Source organism: Calypte anna, chromosome 10, assembly GCF_003957555.1.
Source record: "Calypte anna isolate BGI_N300 chromosome 10, bCalAnn1_v1.p, whole genome shotgun sequence".
Lineage (NCBI taxonomy): Eukaryota > Metazoa > Chordata > Aves > Apodiformes > Trochilidae > Calypte > Calypte anna.
In genome coordinates this window covers 11919143-11933224 of record NC_044256.1, presented here as the reverse complement: position 1 = coordinate 11933224, position 14082 = coordinate 11919143, and the positions used below count along the sequence as shown (strand labels likewise).

The following is a 14082-nucleotide window of genomic DNA, read 5'->3' as shown; positions in this document are numbered from 1 at the left end:
CTTACAAATGTTACCCAGCCTCAGTTTTGCCATCTCCAACACACCATAGTGCACGAACCATAACTGCAAGCAACACTTACTGGTTTTATTTAGCTTGACAGAAACAATAAATCGGACTTTATGATAAGTACTAATTTGTTGAAGTAGATTCTTTATTCACTAGCTGAATGACACTAAGAATAAAATTATTTGGTTTCAGGAAAGTCAAGAGATGAGACTAAATCCATTCCTTTTGCCAGGTTTTATTTCAACCTGAGATGCTACTCCAGATGGTATGGAAGAACATCCTGGCACAGCCTGACTTCCCTGGCATAGCTGGCAGCATCATGCTCTTTGAAGACAGAGATGCACTCCATCCTTGAGGTGGGAGTTTGGGATATCTGGCACTTTGCTTGTGATTCTGCACTGAAAGGGAATTCCAACTTGCAGGCTCTCGATAGTGTACAGAACATTGCATGATCTTAGATCCCTCAGTGTTAACATCTCCTTCACATAAATGAGGGTTAAAAAAGGGTGCATTTCATCCAGAACTCCTTTAGGAAAACCAAACTTCTCACTAAAAGATTTCTAAGGTTAAACATCTGAATTAAAGGCAAATACTTCAGGGACTAGTTCATTAAAAACTGTATGAGTTAATAGTATATGGAAAGCAGAAAAAAATTTATTAGGTAGATGGAGATACATGTGCTATGACTTTTGCATCACAGTGTGTTTCTAAGATAAGCTCTAAACATGTTCTTTAGCTCTTAAAAGCATCTTCAAAGCTGGGAGACTGCTTTTGACTTATATTTGGGTTTAAATCAGGATGCTACTTTGCACTGCTTATCTCATGTCATGACTTGCAACATTCAGCATGGCTGGTTCTGTGTTTCTGTGCAACAGCTGAAGAAAATGTCAAGTACAAAGAAAAGCACTGCACTCCTGATACAAATTAGCTCATCATGTAAATGGTGAAATAAAAAGCTTTGACCCTGTTATAGTAGAATGTAAGCCAGTGGATTAACACTCTAGACTTCTAATTAATCGCAATGTGTCTCATCCTCTTGATTATAGCTGAGTAGGCCATTCTTCTGAATTAACCAACAGCTGTCCAGTATTAACACTTCTCTGTTAGTACTGCTGCTGGTGCAGCTCACCCTGGTGACAGTGTTGCTATTCTGAATGTTTCAAACATAGGTTTCAGAAAAACCCAAAAACATCCTTATGTGAACTATACTTTTATTGTGCTGAATACTTCAAAACCCACAGAACTTACATTCTAAGAACTGAATAACACTCTGCGAAGTTATGGTATTTTCTCATGGAAAAAGTGTACAGAACAGTACTGATTATGGTTAATTTCTTCTATAGCACAGACAAATTATTTAATACAAACTAATTACAATTCTTATCATACTATTACTGCTTTGCTGAAATTCCAGAATTCTTTGTGCATACACCAAGTGTTAAGATTACACAATTTCATCTGTCTGATATCATTTCTCAGGTAAAACTCTTGTGTATCTCTGAACTGCTACAAAGGAAGATACATACTTAAACTACTTAATTTTTATTCCAACTTTTAGACCATGGTTTAAGAGGAATACTGCAGATAAACTGAAGTGGTTGAGTCAACAGACACTATGCTGACCCCATAAACTATTTCTGTAACAGCATCTCTCTTCTTAGCTTTCAGGCATCTGAATTTCAAACCAAACTGAGCTTTTTCTCACTATCAAAAGCCAAAGTAAGAAATTCTCTCCAAAGAAAGACACAGTATGTCACTTTCAAAAATAACTATCTTAAGGCAATATGCCACTGCTACATGCTGCACACAAACTACAGCTCTTTTCCCCTGGCCTGTTGTGTTTTCTAAAAAGTAACAGAGAAATCTCAGTGATGGAAGAAAACAAGTGTACTTTTATGTATTCAGACCAAAAAAATAAAAGAAATTTAATCTAAGATCTACAGATTCTAAACAAACTGTATAATATGTTTCTATTATTCATAAAAGGTATTCCCTTTTTCAATTTACACTACAGATAAACAGCAACAGACTGTACTACTGATTATTCAGTTAACTAAAAACTGTGGAAAAATAAAAAAACAGAATTTGTTACACATCATGACTACACTTTCAAAGCACAAGGATCAGTAGGGATGGTAACGAGGCCCTGGGCTGTAGGAGTTGTAGCCATATTGTCCATAGTGGGAGGAGTATGATTGTCCTTGTCTGTGCTGCTGGTAGTTATTACCCCAACTTCTTTCTTGCCTCTGATTAGACCTGTAATCACCTTGCCAGTTGTATCTGTCCCCTCTAAAATATCTACCATCTTGAAACCTGTAATGAAAAGAAATATCAAAGATTCACAGAAATTGTCAGGTTTTAAAAAGATAAGTGATAATCAATTTCTAAATTTCACAAATCACATTAAAACTGTCATGTTTATAGACTCAATCAGCTACCTGATTTTATGACAAACTGATGAAGATATATCTGCAGTCATTTGAGAGAATTCATTAATTCCCTATTACTACCCAACACACGATTTGCTAAGTAATGGACAGTCTGTTTCCTAACACAAAGTATTCACAGCTGCTGGAACTTTGAATACAGACTGAAACAGACCATACATCTGAAAAACAATCACAAGATACATCAAAGCTCAACAATCACAAAGATACAAAAAGCTATCAAAGCCAGGTTCAATCTAGTAGCTTCATGGTTGAGAGGTGTGAGAAAGCAGGTTTAAGTACAATTTAGCTACTTAACAGTTTTTCCCCTCTGGAAAAGCCCTTCCTGGCTAAGCAGTAACAAATCCCAGGGAAAAGGGTTTGGTGGTTCCAGCTTATTCCTTACTAAAAAACAAATACTTAATACTTTCATACACAGTGCAAAAACTTTGACCATCAATACAGAGAAAATGTAAAACCTCATTACTTTTCAGTGAAGACTGTTTGTCTTAAACATAGTTACCTAAGTAACAAGATGACACTGCTACTATCTTTATGCTGAAATAAATTATCATTTAACTATATATTAGTGAAACAACCAAAATTTAAAAAAAAAACAACCAAACAAAAAGACATCAGTACCGATCTCTGTTTCTCTGGTTGCCACCAGATCTGTTTCTCCATTCTTCAATTATAGGAGGGGGATCTGCAGGGCGCTTCAGATATTCTTGGTATTCTTCATCCTCTGATGTGAATCGATGAGCAAACATCTTTTCATAATTCAAGGGTGTATCAACCACTGAAGTCATTCTGAAAACTTTAAATATTAACACAGTAACAGTGGTTTGATCAATGTATGAAGGCTCCTCCTGTAATAGCTACCAAAGGGGTTAGTTATAGAGGAAGTATTTCTTCAGCAGGCACTCACAATCTACTCCTAATCCATTTTTGACAGGAAAAACATTACTACAATCACCTTGAAAAGTTTGCTAAGGTAGAATATAATGTAAAGCCTACAGATATGCATAGCCAGGGAAGCAAACTCATCAGACTTATCCATAATTTATGTGTTAATAACTTGATTCAGGGCAAGCACAGCACTCAAGAGGATGTTAAATTACTTTGTAATATGCCCTTCTGATGGGATTTGTGTTTAAGGCCTTAGTTTCCTATTTACTTGGATATATATGCATTTGCCCTTCAGATGGTGCTATGTAGCACTGTCCATCAGTAAGTCTGGCCCTATTAGCAGATGCTAAGAAAGGCTCTACACCTACTGTTTTAACAAGCCTTGGGTAATTTAAAATATTAAAGGTCTCTCCATCTGGATGTTCAGATTCTACTCTTCAGCTATCTCCTGAAAATTAGCAGGCAGGACCAATGTCCACCTTGTAAACTGGAGGGAAGGAAGGAAGGAGGCAACATTAAGCCCAAATCTTCTCCCCAGGTCTATCCATGAGCCCCTTGGAACTCGGGTGAGTTAGTGGGATGTTTATAAAGAACATAGCTCTGTACTCTTTCTGTGGACTGAACACCCTAACATCAGCTTCAGAAAGTTCAGTGTCTGGCAATCTCCAGCTCATCCACAGCCTTCCCCTTCCACCTTATGAAGCTGCTGTAGGATTTATTCCAGCAGGGTGCTCAGTGGCTTCATTCTCCTTTTTTGCAGTGAGCTACCCCGGCTAATTTTAACTACGAATTCTCTCTGTGGGATTTAGGTCCTCAAGGGCTACCTCAGCCAGGGCGGGAGGAGGGAATAAGGCTGCCCTGGAGACCCATCGCACATCACCGCAGCCTCTTCCAGAGCAGTGGGAGCTGCTCCCCGCGTTACCAGGAATATTCATACCGGCATCCATCCCGCGGGGGGTGGCAACAGGGGACACCCCGCACCTTCCTCCACCAAAGGCCAAAAACTGCCTTAAGCAAGGGAGGGGACTGATTCCCCTCAGCCGGAGCCCTCATCCCCGCACGGCGGGTCGGGCCGGGGCCCGTCCCCTTACAGCGGGTCCCTTACCCCCGACACACACAGCTCCGGTCGGAGCCCGCCCCGGGAAGAACTCAGCGGAGGAGGAGGGTGGGAAGTCGAGACCCGACGCCACCCTCCTCCCTTACAGCCGCCCCCCACCTCCTCCAGCCCCTCACCCAGCACCGTCAGTCGCCTCCAGCCACCGCCTCTCCCCGCCTCTTCCGGGCCGGGCCCCGCCGCTTCCTCCCGGGGCGGTCCCGACTCAGGCCACTGCCCCCCGCCCCGGGGCTCGCTGAGGGGACGGCGGGCGGAGGCGGAGGCGGAGCCGGCCCGGCGGGAACCGGCAGGGAACCGGCAGGGGTGGGGGGGTTTGTTGCCCCGAACGGTGATTTGATGCGTTGGCAGGAGTGGTATTAAAAGCGGTGACAATTAAAAACATTTTTCCTCCTGTGCACGTTTTAAGGAGGCGGTGCCTGAAATATTTGTGTTTTCATAGGAAGGTGCGACCGGAGAGGTCAATTGAACCGGGCACCTACAGCCCTGTGGCTGTGAAAAATGCGGTGTAAGTGTATTTCAGGCATTAAAAAGCTTGTAAATGTGTTATTGATGGTTGACGAAAGTAGCAGTGAGGGGAAAAAAAAAAAAAGAAAGAAACAAGAAAGAAAAGAAACAAAAAACCCCCACAAAACCAGAAAACACGAAGCCTTTTTGGCAGCTCAATAATTCTGTGTAAATTAAAATCATTCTGGTTTGTTGTCTGCTGCAGCACCATGTCAAGGGCCCCACCTGGTGCTGTAGGTAGTGGTTAGTCTTGTCACCTTTAATATACATAAAGTTATGGGTGAGCATCCGAACTTCTCCTAAACGAGGTCCTGTGCAGGTAAATAGCTAGAGGCAGGGGACTGTACCCCCTGTCCTGTTCTGTGACTCTGGGGTGTTACTAATAATTTATGAAGTGCCCCAGCAGCTCTGAACAGCTCTCTGCCCAAGGAGCTGACAGCGTGGGGATGCAGTGTTGTTTCTCACTCAGCAGCTGGTGGCATCCAGACCTTCCTGGGGCAGAAATGGTGCTGGTGCCCCTGGCCTTGTTCCCACAACTTTGATGTCTTTACATTGCTGACTGTTTTCCACAGCTCTTAAGCCAATTATTTTAAAATTGTCTTTCGTGCTGTGTGCAAGAAATTAATTTTTGGTAGGACCCTTTTAGCAAATAATGTTGTGTGTTTTTTTTTTTAATAAGCTCTCCTAGAGACTGTTGCTCACAGACACTGGCAAACCATAAAGACAGATAATCAAGTATGTCACTTGAATCAAAATCCCTCAGCAACAGTGAGAGCAGCATCCAGTTCTCAAAATCTATTAGACCAGAGTAAGTGCCCTTTGTTTGATATAAACAGCAATAATTACAGTCTGCTCTCCTGTGTGACTCATAATAGGAGTGTATTGTCACTTGCAGAATAGAAATTATGACCTCAATCCAAACAGACTAATGCAAATATCTTAGCCTGGGTAGCTAGTTCTAAGCCAAACAAATTTTCGTTGAAGCTGAAAACTAATATATTTTAGCTTACGTTTTCCCCATATAATCCCTGTTCTACTGACTGCCCTTTTAAAATGGGCAGAAGTAAGTAGGATTTTATTTCTTCTGCAGGCATGTTTCATTTCAACCACTGGATATTGCAGTTTCAGGTGTGTCTACAGAAGATTTCATGCATTAAATTAATGAGAGGATCCTTAATAAAAGGGAAATACTCCTTTTTTTTTTCCAGGCTGCGGTTTCATGGGTGACATTTTTCATTAAAAGACCAAACTTAATTTAATGTTAAACTTTTAATTAAAGACTCCAGTCATCCATACATTTAAGCATATACCTAATCCAAGCATATATAAAAGTTCTATTGAAGGTTTGGGCCCTTTGTAAATGCTGTGAGTGGGGTACTTCACAAATTACAGTTTTGCTAATGTGTTCTCATCAATACTTGCAGGGAATGGCTAAATCAGAGTGACACATAATTATATATAGATCATATATATTTATACATGATGTTTGTGCTTTGAATCTTTTTTCATTACATGTCTTTATGCCTGCTATGGGTTGTAACAATAGAAGGAGATCATGACTGGGGTGGCAGTTTCCTAAGATTCCTCACAGATATTATACTGAAGTTCAAACTTCATGTAAAAAGCCCAAAGTGAATGGAAGGGAAAAAGGCACTCAAAAATTAGTATTGTTGCCCAGAAGGATTTTCAACACCCACTAAATGCCTCACACAGCACATTCCTAGATAGTAGATGCCCAAGTACTTAAAAAGGTCTCAGTCCCAAGTGTTGTCAAGACTGAGGACTTGATAATCCACTCCTGCAATCTTTCTGCTCACTTCAAGGCTCTCCTGGTAATTAATGTGTTGTTTCTGTGTGAACACAATCTCCTAATCAGCATCTCTGACGTCTACTGTAGTGAGATAAACCCTCAAAGGGTTTGCTTTTTTTTTTTTTTCTTGAGGATTTCATTATGTTAAAAAACATACTGTTAGATGAAGTCTTATCTTTTAAATTTTTTATCTGGTAAAAATGATGGTTCCTTTGTAATTATTTAGTCTTGATAACTCTTAGTGTTCTGCCACAAGACTTTGTATTTAATTTTACAAAAATCCCCAGCTTCATATACTCATATATGAAGTATATGAGTATATAAACTTTCATTTGAAAATTACTTTAAAACATGATAGCCTTTTTTTTTTTACAGACACTTCTTGGGAAAAGAAGTAAGTCCACTGGACAAATCAACAAGTCTGTGCCAAGAAGCAAAAGGAAACATTATTCAGGTTTTATTTGTTTAAAATCTTACATCTTTGGCAAGTTTACATTTCTTTGTGATTAGGTTTGTTACTTTATCTTAGTAGAGTTGGACATCTGTGGCATTTTTAATGAAAAGTCAGCACATATCTCGTTAGAAGGAGAAAAGGAGAGCTACATTTTTTATGCTTTCTGTATCTTTAAACAGGAGGGATCCTTTTACTTCACTGTTAATATCTATCATGAGAAATAAACTAAGGAACTAGCATCCCTTGTAACTGGGGCCAGTTTGTTCAAGGGACTATTTGTCTATAAATGATTAAGCAGAGAAACCTCTATAGATTGTTATGGATCCTGCTGGAATTTTTGTTATTAATAACAAAATAACATATCAGATAACAAAGTAGTGAAAACTTATTTCTCTGCAAAATTCTGCTCTTTTTTCTTAGCTTACTGCCTCTGCTCGGTGGTTTCCTGCCAGCCAATTTCCTTCTCCCCCCCATTCCTTTTCCAGTGTCTCAGTTACAGTGTAACTGAAAGCCTGGTTTGTTTGTACAGCAAAACCCGATTTCCCCAGGTAATTTATTCTAGGAAATGGTGATGTCTGGCACTGCTGGAGAGAGCAAGGCTCTGTGTCTGGCTAAGGGCAGGTACAAAGGGCGTGCGTGGCAGCCTTGTTATTGATTGCACACTAAAGCACGCTGTGTTTCTGTGGGCACAGGAGGCTGTGAGACCACTGGGGGAAATCTGAGGAACTAATGACTGCAAAGTGTTGGCTAGATCATTCCCTGGACTGAGAGATAGGTAAGCAGAGAGACTCTTTAGCCAGCCTGCAGAAATACTGGGAGTTGTGCCCTTTCTTTAGCAGCTCCTGTGCTCCAAAGATCAGTTCTCATCATATGGTGTTATTCCTCTGGCTGGAAAGAATTATTGCCTAAATGAAACTCACTTTAGTAACAAGAAAGATGTAGATATAGCAGCTGTTACTGACAAATGCCTCTGAAGCCCATGCAAGGATTCTGTCAAATCTATGCCTTGCTTTTGCCATTATATTGTACAGTCTTGCTGATCTTCAAAGTGTCTTTCACACACCTCCATATGGTATTGTAAAGCCAAGTCCATAAAGGAACAGACTGCTCTGTTTCTACCAACTCCACTAAACTTAATACAAAAAATGTTTCCTTCCCGTAACAATGACTTTTAAATGTTAACTGCCTAAAAAATAACATTGTCCTTTTTTTAAAAAGGGAGAATATGCAATTCCCAGTGCTTGATTGTGTTACAGAATTATCATTTTAGTGTTGTGGGGCCCAATTCCTTTGCATTAAGTTTACAGCAGTGTAACACTTGATTAGATGGAGTTGATTCCTAATTTATGCCAGTGTGAAAGAAGGCCTTTACATTTCCTAAGAGCTATTTCTGTTACCAGTCTTTTAAAACTCACAGTGACATTAAATTATATTTCTAGCATATTGTTCTTACAGTTAGTGCAGAGGTGGTGTTATCTGACTGTCATTTATACATATCTATATACAAATTAAAAATCACTACATTCTAGCAGCCTTACAGTTTCACCTTTTTAACTGACTAAGCCAGCTGTGCCATTTGGGGTCTATAAGAATGAATAATTTTTATTATTTTTGCTCTCTTAGTAATTACAGAGTAGTATGCTGTCTCTGGTTTTTAATATTATGGTGCCATTTTAATTCATGGTGCAATACCATTAACTTCAGCAGTTACACTAGAAATGAATTTGTCCCCAGGAGGCTTTTCCAAATGTTCAGTTCTTTCCTTATGATTACCCAGAGGAGTGGAGAAGGCAGCAAGACAGAGGGCCCTTTGATAGGGGGAATGTAGTTCAAAGCAAAGTCTTGTTTCTGCCATTCATGGTGCTCCATATGTTCCTCATTTGGGATGGAGGTGGGTTAGTCCCTATGAGGCACACATGATGTGGCTGAAGGGCAGGCAGAAGTTTTTTCATAGCACATCTGGTGCACAGGTCATGTTCTTTCCCAGATGAAGGTACCATACAAATGGGAAAGAAAATGAAGAAAAAAAAAAAGTGGTAGGAATATTCAGATACTTGAAGCATATTTTTCTGGAACTGCTTGAAAGTTGGAAACTCATCACAATTGTCAGGCTGTCTGAGATCCAACTTAAATGCTCTTTAGATGTCAAGTAATCCTGCAGGTGGGGTCAGTGGTACCATGGATTGCCTACTGAAAAGATGCAAAATATAAAGGAAATCTGCAAAATACAAAGGAAGTACTTGCAGAAGTTTCTAGGACGAGATTTTATTCCTACTCTATTTTCTTTTATTGTTGGATATTTAATTTTAGTTTGGGCCCATTTCTTGTGCCTGTACACAGTGTAAAACATTCAAAGCTGTTCCACTCTGGAAACACTAACTTGTAATTTATATACAAATCAAAAGCACCTAGCTGAGTTTAGAAGGGGAATTTAGAGAATTTCTTCTTAGCTTTCAGGGAGCAGGGAGGGATGGGGAGTCAACAGCACAGCTGGTGTGCTGGGGGGGCCCATTCCACAGCCTCCAAGCATGGCTTGCTGTGACAGCAGCCCAGAGTTCAGAGGGCCAGGCAAGCTCATTAGAGATGAGACAAGTCCAAGGCAAGTCAGAAATTCAGGCTGTGATCAGCAGGGCCCATGGGCAGGCCCAGCATGGCCACACCACAGCTGGATCTGAAGCTCAGCACAGCTGCAGCAGCGCTGGGCAGGGGCTGAGCTCACAGCAGCCCCTGGGGTAGGGGTCTGGGGGAGGCTTTGGGGGGGGCAATGGTGGCAGTTTAAGGCTGTCAGTGCACTCAGGGCCCTGACATGCACATCTGTTAACAATTTCTCTTCTGTTTAAATCTGAAACTCAGATCCTTGCAAAACCTAGGATCTAGCAGAAGGAAATGGTTATGCCTCTTTAGCAGATGTCTAGCATTTCTCCCAGGCTGGATAGTTTATACAGTTCCCATGTTGCATGCCTATCAGTTGCCTCAGATACAAAGTCAAGCAGCCAATCTCTAAAGAGAGCACCCACAGGTCCCCTTTTACTCCTGGAGCCTTCCTTCTCTGGATGGTGACATTTCCCAGGCATTGGAGTGTTGCCCTGAATCCTCATGCAGGATTCCTGTGCCCTCTCTGAGGCTCAGGTCTGAAATCTGCCCTGCAGATAGTTGTGCAGTGGGGCCCCTGTCCTGCTTCTTCATGTCAAAGCCATTGCAGATGTGTAAGCACGAGTTCAGGTTCCACTACAGGCACAGTATTACAACAGTATTTCAGTGTTTTGTTCCCTCTCGGGACTCAGCTCAGTGGAACTCTGCTACCTCCATTAGATATTAAACATGGCTCTCCCCATATGGCTTTGCCAAGATGCTGTGAGTGAGCACAGGAATTTGCCTCCCTTCTTTCTCTTCTCTTTGCACATCAGGAGAGCTCTTGAGTGCTCTCTGCAGTTCCTCCTGAGGTTAAGGGCCATTAGAGAAAGCAAGGGCTGAAGCATAAGCTCACCCTTCTGCTTCAAGTTTGGAGTGTCTTCTTAATCTGAAGAATTATTTTTTTTTTAAATCGTAAACAAGGATTTTTCTGAGATAGCAATTTTTATAGAGAACATACTGTGCTAAAGTGAAATAAAGTATAAGTGGATTAGCTGAGCTGAAGAGAAACCTGCAGGAGTTTGCAAAGCAAGACTGAGCAATCTGCTCCTTGTTCTGACATGTGCTCCCCTGTGTTGTCCCTTGCCCTGTGCAAAATCTGGAAACTCTCTGGGCAGATATTATCATTTCATTTTATGTTTGTGTTGTGCTGGGGCTGATCCTTGTCTGGAGGTCTAGGTCACCACTACTTCTGGCAGTAATAACTCTCCCTCCTGTTTCTAAATTAAGACTGCAGATCATTCTTTCCACCAGACAAGGGTTCCTAATCTTTCAGGAGCTTATGTTGTGGCTGCCACCCCTCTGTGTCCCCTCCTGCCCTCTCCAAGACCTCTGCCTCAGATATCAAGGCACAGCATCCTTGCCTGCCCTAGCACTGCTTTGATTCCTGCTCCACCTCTGCCTGAGACTCCTGCAGCAGTTTTCTATCCTGGAACTTTTCCACAGTGCCACTGTTCCCATGCCCTGCTCACCCTCTCAGTTCCATGTCTCTCTCTTCCCTGCTTTCTTGAGCTGGTGCTGTTTCTTTGCCATCCCTGCTACCAGCTCCTTACTGTGCTAGTGCTCAGCTGAATGCCTCTTCTCAATGTTGGTTGGGAACCAGTGCAGAATGTGCTGACTGCTCAACAGAGTCTAAACTTTGAAAAATATAAAAATGTTACCTTGGCAAATGCAAAGTTCTGATGGAGCCTCTGTTGGGGGCTCATTAAAAACAAGCTCAAAAAATCTCACATATACATGAAAAGCACACAGTAATTTCTGGTCATATGCTGAATGTGATTGTTTCATATTATGCCATGGCTGCTCGTTTTAACAATAATGCAGTTATTTTCTTCTTAAATGCTGGTATGAAAGTATCACAAACTTTCTGGGTTAAAACTTTAATTTAAAAGCAAACGTTAATCTCCACGCAGTAGCATCTGTAGCATATTTCAAGATAAGACTTCACCGACCTGAAAAACTAAACAAGAGTCTAATTAAATCAGGGAAGAAAACGATGAACTAGATATATGTTTTATTTAAGGATGGCAGTTACATAAGATATCAAATATCTCACAGTTGCTATCTGATGGGAAATGTTGCTGCCAGATCTCACTGATTATTTCCAGGGAGAGAGATCCCTGTTCCACAAATTCCAAGTACTGTGGTGATTTTGCCTTCAGCAGGGTCAGGACTTTGCTCTGTCTTTCCAGTTGACTCGGAAGTGGTGTCAGCCCCGTTGAAAGCTGCAGATGATCCAGTAATGAAACAATGTGTCAGCCTGGCATGAGGAAACACCATCCTCTGAGTGCTGCCATCTTTCCAGTGAGGCACAGATACAAGGTCCTGACTATTTATGGTTATTAAAGGTCCCAGTGCACCTTTTGAAAAGTAGGGCTCTTAATCCCTGTGTGCTGGCCAAAATCTATTTTCAGTGATGCCACTCTGGCTGTCAGCATTTCCTGTATTGTTCCAGATGGAGATAGTGTTGACCATGGCATCCTGTTCCAAACTGCATGCTGGGCTCCACTCTGTTTTGGAACAGCTGATATTTTCCAGAAACAACCATACTGCAGTGGTGTGTGAAGTGATCTCTATATATCCCCCACTCATCTCACAGGAATTATGACCAAATCATGATCATAGTGAAGTAAAAAAAACATTTTTCCACTAGCATCACAGGGCCAGGGTTGGCTTCTGTGTGGATTTTGTTGGTTTGAGACACATGTGTGTAAAACCAAATGAAAATGCAAAGCATAACCTTGTTGAAAATGTCTATGTAGTGAGAATTCCTTTAGCTGGAGAGGAAAATGCATTTTAAAGGCTGTTTCCTCAAGAGTCCAGTTTGCTTGTCACAACAGGTGTTACTGTGCATGAGGAAATTCCAGTTTGTTTGAAAGTGGCTTTAAGCATGTGGTGTAGGTTAGCTGGTGTTTGTGGCTTTACAAGTCCTGTGCATTCAGAACTTGCTTGGTTTTGTTTTCAGGGCTGGCTCCTGCTCTTTTCCCAGTACAGCTAATGGCATGGAATTGTATCTCAGAAGCAATATTCTTAAAATCGTCAATAATTCAGCTTTAAATATTGGAAGAAAGTTGAGTACTGGATAGCAACAGCTGCAGATCATTCTCTTGGACCAAATGTGAATTCTTCTGACTGAACAAATAGAGGATCTGAAAAAGAGCAACTCTGTTTAGATTTCTAAGAGACTGCAAAATATTTCCTGCTTAGATCTTCTGTCACATGCCACTTAGGATATCACATTTCGAACTGTAAATCAATTTACAAGTTGATAACTGATACCACTGAAACACATTTTTGCAGGATCACCTAGCTTCTTCCATGCAAGCATAAAAATAGTACATCTCTTGTGCAAATACAGGAAAAAGTGGTCATGGACTATTTTGGGAAGAGCATACTCACCAGGTGGACATAGAAAGAATATTCAGTCAGCCACTGAGAAGCAGAAGAATAGTAATAAATATTATTAAAGGTGATTATGAATGAAGATCAGCCTATTCCTGCAGGAAAACTATCAAATTAAAGTTAAAAAAATGTTGGCACATTCCCAACATAAGTCGTGCTCATCTGCAAATGAACAGTAAATGAAAAACAGAGGATATGTGTCACCCATGCTTTATTGTGTTGACTTCATTTTCTCAAGTAGATAGAAAAGGTTTTTATGCATGGATATTAATATTTCTCTATTAGCTAAAGATTAATTTAAAACAAAACACAGGTCAAACATTTTCTGGAAGTTTTAACCATCTGTAACTGCATGCTTGGTGTCATCTCCCATGACAGTGCTCAGTGATCCCTCCCCTGGCTCCAAAGCCCAAACTGAGAAACTTACCATGATGTTAATGCACGATGCTGCTGACTCCCAGCCTTTCAGTGCTTCTTCAAAACCCTGAATGTAGACAGTGCTCCTCTGGGTGCTTGAGCTCCAAACATGTTTAGTATTTTTTTTTCAAGATTTGCAAGTGACTAAAAATTTTTTATCTGATTTAAAAAAGAACAAAACAGATTTCATAAACCCTCCAAGGACTGTGAGTTTCCCCCTGAAAAGTGGAATCTGTGTTTACCATCAGGTATGAGCACTTCTGTAATTTCTGTTAACTAGAATTACACAAGATTGGATTTAAGAGTGCTGACAGTAAATACTTTCTGAGAAGAAAATTATGGAATTGAAAAAGTCTGATTGTGTTTGTTTAACTGATTGGTAGTGTTTGTGTATTCTGTCATCCAAGT

General features: G+C 40.8%; 1 protein-coding gene across 3 annotated transcripts; it reads right to left on the bottom strand.

The window, feature by feature from the left end:
• Positions 1-1201: 1201 nt before the first annotated feature.
• RAMAC (RNA guanine-7 methyltransferase activating subunit) lies at positions 1202-4661 on the bottom strand. Of its 3 annotated transcripts, none has more exons than XM_030457392.1 (3): positions 4576-4661; positions 3076-3250; positions 1202-2320 (listed from the first exon to the last, which is right to left on the bottom strand). In XM_030457392.1, the coding sequence occupies exons 2-3, from the start codon at positions 3240-3242 to the stop codon at positions 2131-2133; spliced, it is 357 nt and encodes a 118-aa protein (XP_030313252.1). In that variant the 5' UTR covers positions 3243-3250; positions 4576-4661; the 3' UTR covers positions 1202-2130. The 3 variants fall into 3 exon arrangements, with proteins under 3 accessions (XP_030313252.1, XP_030313253.1, XP_030313254.1); XM_030457393.1 differs by having other exon boundaries at positions 4593-4627; XM_030457394.1 differs by having other exon boundaries at positions 4559-4614.
• Positions 4662-14082: the final 9421 nt, after the last annotated feature.

What these genes read in the sequence shown, in the direction of transcription:
- RAMAC (XM_030457392.1), bottom strand. Translation starts at nt 3,242, where the DNA reads ATGACTTCAGTGGTTGATACACCCTTGAATTATGAAAAGATGTTTGCT. An exon ending in AACCAGAGAAACAGAGATCG is followed by an intron (nt 2,321 to 3,075) that starts GTACTGATGTCT and finishes TTTTCATTACAG; the next exon opens with GTTTCAAGATGGTAGATATT.